At 51.6% G+C, this 5,915-nt stretch overlaps 1 protein-coding gene across 1 annotated transcript; it reads right to left on the bottom strand.

Moving 5' to 3' along the window:
- Window positions 1–1,803: 1,803 nt before the first annotated feature.
- Cpn2 (carboxypeptidase N subunit 2) lies at window positions 1,804–3,450 on the bottom strand. Its single transcript, XM_059277001.1, has one exon. The coding sequence runs from the start codon at window positions 3,448–3,450 to the stop codon at window positions 1,804–1,806; it is 1,647 nt and encodes a 548-aa protein (XP_059132984.1).
- Window positions 3,451–5,915: the final 2,465 nt, after the last annotated feature.

The following is a 5,915-nucleotide window of genomic DNA, read 5'->3' as shown; positions in this document are numbered from 1 at the left end:
CAGAATACCCCCTGAATGAACTTTCACACACAGACCTCTTTGTGTGTGGAGTTTACTTTCCAAACTGCTGTCTAATTTCTCCCCTGGGCTGTGAGCTGGGGGGACATAGTGCATCTTTATCTCACACAGCCTTTCCACTCTGAAGCCCTATAACCAAGTAGGAGGTTGTGCAGCGATCTGGGAGACGGGGGTGAACAAGAAGAAAGGGAAAATGGAAAGAGGACCGTCCATGGCCTGAGGATGGGCATGGAAAGGTGCGAGAACACTCCCAGCTCCTAAGTTCTGGGCTTGCCCTTCTGCTGAATGGGAATCTGGAGTTGGTGGGGACACAATTGAGATGTGCTGTGGTTAACCTTGTAGAGGCTGGTGTGCAGCTGAGAAGCGCTGAGCCTAAGATGGAGATGTGAGGTCATCAGTGCTGAGGAGCTCGTCCTCTGAGCTGAGGGACACCATGAGATGGGACAGTGGAGATGTCTTAGAAACCTGAGGAGAGCTGTTCAGTGAACAAGCAGCTCAGAGTCAGATGCCCTGAAAGCCTCGTCACAAAGCAGCTACCCTGATCCACCAGCTCCCCTTTGCCCGCTCCTCAGGGAATGGCTGTAGCTGAAGTTTTCTCCAGTCCTGCCCGGTCCCACAGCTGCTCAAACCCAAATAAACACACAGAGGCTTATGTTAATTACAAACTGTTTGGCCTAATGGCTCAGGCTTCTTGCTAGCTAGATCTTACATCTTAAGTTAACCCATTTTTATAAATCTATACCTTGCCACATGGCTGGTGGCTTACTGGTATCTTGACATCTTGCTTCTCACGGCGGTGGCTGGCAGCATCTCCTGACTCAGGCTTCCTCTTCCCAGAATTCTCCTCTCTGCTTATCCCACCTATACTATACTTCCTGCCTGGCTACTGGCCAATCAGCATTTCACTTATCAACCCAATCGGAGCAACACATTCACAGCATGCAGAGCAATATCCACAACAAATGGCCATCTTGTATGCTGAACAGGGAAAGCCACACTGCCTTCCTGAGAGCCATGCAGGCTGGCTCTGCCCACCTAAGGCACCATCTTGCCTTGATCCCTCCTGGATGCAGCTTGAGAGGTAGCCAGGACAGTACCATCTCCCCACACAACCCTGTCCTGCCCTTTTCTGGTCACTCCAGCTCCTCTGATATCCCTTTCCTCTCTATCCATCGAAAACAAAATTGGGGGCGAGAAGTGGGAACAGACAGATGGCTTTTGATCTATCAAAGGGATGTGGCCTCTTCTTTGTGTAACTCCAATAGTGGTGAGCATACCTCAAGGCTAGAGCTCAGGGCAGGGAGTGGGGTGGGGTTAGAGAACAGGAAAACGCTATGGCTGGGGATGGTTTAGTCTCTAGACCAGTGGTTCTCAACCTGTGGGTCACGACCCCTTTGACAACCCTCCATCTCCAAGATATATTTACACTTATGATTCATCGCAGTAGCAAAATTACAGTTGTGAAGTAGCAACGAGAATAATTGTATGGTTGGAGGGGGGGGGGGTCACCACAATACGAGGAACTGTACTAAAGGGCTACAGCATTAGGAAGGTTGAGAACCGCTACTCTAGACCACGGTGTGGTTTTCAAGGTTTGAGGGTGACCTTGTTGGGCCACAGGCTCCAAGAGGGCATGGTGAGGAAAGATGAGGAGACGCTGCGTGAAGCAGGCCTCACTCCTCCCTACTCTGGAGATGTGGCCATGTCCCTTGTCTTAGCTTCGGACGCTCAGCTCCCTCTGCCCCCCCAAAGTCACCCTTTTGTCCATGCTTCTCTTTGCTGCACCTAGGGCCCAGCAGCCTGAGCCTCGATAGTCACAGTGACCCTCATGGAGCCGCAGGTTGACCTCAACTCCCACCCGTGACTGGAGTTGTAGGCCATTGCCGGGGAGTCCGAGCCTCCCCTGGAAGACAGCTGGATTCTCAGCCAGCGACACTGGGCCTCCTGGCAGGCAAGCACCACGGTGCCCTCGGGGTTGCTGTAGGTACACTGACTGTGGGCTGCCCTCCCCTCCACTGCCAGATCCCAACTGCCCACTGGCTCCCTGTCACCCAGCGCCCCCAGGGCCGGGAAGCCCAAGTGGCCCGGGATGACAGAACACACTAGCTGCTCCTGTTTCAAGCTGGGCACCAGCTGGCCCTTGAGGTAGGCTGGGCCTGCGCAGTAGGTATGGGTGTTGAAGAGCTGGTCACTGTAGAGGCGGAGCCAGCTGGCCAGGTAGGCTAGGTGACAGTCACACTGCCAGGGGTTGCCGAACAAGGCCAGGTTGAAGAGGTCATAGTTGGTGTCAAAGATGCCCTCGGGGAGCACCGTCAGCTGATTCTTAGACAAGTTGAGCACCTCAAGCCTGGACAGGTTCTGAAAGAGGGCTGGGTGCAAGGTCGTCAAGTTGTTGCTGTTCAGAAAGAGCTTGACCAGCCGCCTGAGGTCCCTGAAGACATCCCGGGGGAGGTGGGTGATGGCATTGTGCGCGAGCGTGAGGGAAGCGAGGCGGGACAGGTTGGCAAAGGTCCCCTGGGCGATGGTCTCCAGCTGGTTGTAGGACAGGGACAGGTGAAGCAGCCCTGGGTTGTGGGTGAAGAGATCGGCAGGCAGGGTCTGCAGCGCATTGCCCTGCACGTTTAGGAAGGTCAGGTTGTGCAGCGAGGAGAAGACGGAGCCCGGCAGCTGGCTGATGGCATTGTGCTGCACCCAGAGCTTCTCCAGGCTGAAAAGCTGTGAGAACACGTGTGGGGACAGCTCCGTGATGACATTGCTGTCCAGAAAGAGCTCCTGCAGGCTGCCCAGATCGTCCAGCAAGCCCTCGGGGAGCCTGGCAAGCATGTTGTTACTCAGCTTCAGGGTCTGCAGGCTGATGAGTGACTGGAACAGCCCCTCGGGGAGCTTGCTCAGAAGGTTCTGCTCCAGGTTGAGGACTCTTAGATACCTCAGGGACTGGAATAATCTCCCGGGCAGGGTCTGGAGCTGGTTTCCCTGAAGCTGAAGGGACTCCAGGTTGTCCATGTGATGGAAGAGGTCCTCAGGCAGAGCCACCAGCCTGTCGAAGTCCAAGGTGAGCTTCTCCAGTGAGCCCAGGTTAGAAAAGATGTCAGCACTGAGGTTGGAGAAGGGGCTGCCTGTGATCTCCAGGTCCTCCAGCCAGGGCAGTCCCCCAAAGGCATCGGGCTCCAGGTGACGGACCCGAGTGTTGAGGAAGACCACCTTGGTCAGGTTGCGGCTGCCGCTGAAAGCTCTGGTCCCCACCGTGGTGAAGGCAGTCTCCACAAAGACAATGTCTGTGACACGTGAGGGGATGTCCAGTGGGATGGTGACCAGCTGCTTGTCTGAGCAGAATACCTCTCTGTCGAAGCAGTCACAGCCCATAGGGCAAGGCTGGGTGGGCCTGGTCAGGAGCAGGAGTGAGGCCCAGCACAACCAGGCTCCAGGGAACATATTCTAGATCCAAGGGGGACAGAAAACAAAACAAAAAGAGTGTCTTTAATAAAGGTATCACACTGCAGCGCCCAGAGAACTACAAAGTGACCATCGCCCTCAAGGTAAGATCAGGCTGTGAGCAAGAACTGGCCTCTTCAGGGAGGTCATGGTTTTGGCAACAGTTGCTTGTGTGATCATTGCTGGGGACCAGAACCTAGGGCTGGCAGGGACAGAACCTAGGGCCGGTACATGCTAGGAAAGCTTTACCAATGAGCCCCAGCCCCAGCTTGTGTGTTTAGCAGCTTGTTCGTACCACCTTACAGCAGCCTTGCAAAAGGTAGGGCCGTGTTCTTATTTCCTGGAAGCAAAGGTTCCAGCCACGTTGCCTGTCTAGATACCCTGCAAGTTAGTGGCCATGACAGGACCAAGACCTGGGTCTTCTGAAATGTCCATGTTCTTTTCAGATTGGAAAATGATATGGAAAGAGTGAAGAAAAAAAAAAAAAGCAAGGGAGAGGGGCATAGGTGTAAAGAGTATGTCCTTAATTACGTCACCAGCCTGCGACAGCATCCCAGCCTAAAAAGGGCATGCCCTCTGTGCCTTCTCCTTTTCTACACTCTCTCCTTCCATATTCCCCTCTCCATGTGGTCTCTCTCTCTCTCTCTCCCTCTCTCTCCCAATAAAGCTCTAGAAAGGTAACTATGGTCGTGACTCTTCTGTCACCAATACATCTAGCACTCTGCTCCATCAGCATGGCCACCGCGGGCGGCAGCCAGCCATGAGTGCTGCCACTTAACCAACAATAGGTAATGTGGAATTATTCGAGATAACACGTAAAATATGGGCTGCCCTAAGTTGGAAATTTCTAACTCATAATCCTTGATTTCTAGACCTCAGCATACTTCAGAGGATGGCTAAGAAGAGTCCCTGTAGTGGAATTTTCCCAAGTGTCTGCCCTGAGAAAATCCCTCCCAGGGTCCTGGGGAAGATGCTACATCGGGTGTGGGGTTAACTGAGGAAAAGGAATCTATATACACCACACTCTTTCGTCTATTAACTTTATTTCTCTAAGACAAAATTCTATCTATACAGCTTCAGCTCCGTCCTCCTCTCTGTACCTACTGCCCTGTCATAGGCCTAACTAAGCTCCTGTGCTTTCAACCTCATCTTCATCTCTGTTCTTTCATCCTCCATCTTTCCTTCCTCTTCTCTCATGACCTGATTCACCTACAGTCTACAAAAAACTTTTCCTTGCTCCTCACTCCTCGGCCTGAGCCATTCTGCCTTAACATCTACAGAAACTCTGCCTTCTTCTCTTCTCTCCAGCCACACACACCGCTCTGCCTGGGCCAGGAGTTCTGCTCCAGTCTTTACTGCACCTGGTTATACAAGAGGCCCTATTGTCCTGAATCAATTGCTCTGCAATGCTGCTAGTCCTGAAGGAAGGGGATGGTCTGAGCTTCATTTGCACAAGAAACAAAGCTGTGCATTTACAGCCCACCTGCCTCCTGGGCCCTGCAGGGGTGTTAGTACCTAGTGGATCAGCAGTAGGTCTGAGCTGTTTATGCTGTTTGCCATATGGCCTAGTAGTATATGAGGGCACACAAGGATTTCATAGCAGAAGACAGCTGATATGTATTAAAAGCTAAATAACACCAAATATACCTTGACAAATGGCTTCCTCTTGAAGGACTCCTTGGTCGATCAAGGTATAGTTTGTTATTTACAGCTAAATCTCTATAATATATTCTTGTGGCCCACTGCATCCCTGCACCCTGCTCTTAGTTAGGTCTGCTAAGAGTGACAGGGGCCCCTCAGAACTGTACCAAATGCTGCCCTCCCTGCCCTGCTGTCCCTCATTGTCCCAGTACCAAGGAACTTTCTGGAGTCCAGACCCAAAGGAAACCCAGGGAGACCAAGCTTCATTTACTAAGTATTCATTTAAAAAAAAAAAAAAAGTCTAGAAAAGTGGTTCCCACCAGTGTGTTGCCAATCATAGCACTCTGGAGGCTGGGGCAAAGATAGGGCGGAGTTTTAGTTTTAAGTTGGAAGTTTTAGGCCAGCCTGGGCTACCTAGTAAGTTCATGGGCAACTTGGGCTATATTGAGAGGTCCTGGCTAAAAACAAACAACTACAAAAGAAACCCATCAGAATCTACTAACAGATCACAGATGAGCGGCGTAGCCTACAGGCACATTTTGTTTAGTCCTTGGTGAACTTGTAGGTCACACATAAAAACTGGGAATCCCATATTGAAAATACACATTTCAGAATTATCTAGAAACAGCAGATTCATGGTCCCACCTGACAAGACCAGCTGGGGTTCAGTAGCCCCTGCCCATCAGAAAACATGCACTCTGCAAACCACAGTGGTACCTTCTCACCTGTTTACATGACTTGTGGAGGTTCAAACCCCAGGAGTTCAAATCCCAGGTTCATGACTTTCTAGTCTAGTGACCTTGGGCATGTTATTATCTGTACTT

This window comes from Peromyscus eremicus, chromosome 12 (assembly GCF_949786415.1).
Source record: "Peromyscus eremicus chromosome 12, PerEre_H2_v1, whole genome shotgun sequence".
Taxonomy (NCBI): domain Eukaryota; kingdom Metazoa; phylum Chordata; class Mammalia; order Rodentia; family Cricetidae; genus Peromyscus; species Peromyscus eremicus.
Note: the sequence above shows the minus strand (reverse complement) of the source record. Positions and strands in the feature narration are given on the sequence as shown.

What these genes read in the sequence shown, in the direction of transcription:
- Cpn2 (XM_059277001.1), bottom strand. Translation starts at nt 3,450, where the DNA reads ATGTTCCCTGGAGCCTGGTTGTGCTGGGCCTCACTCCTGCTCCTGACC.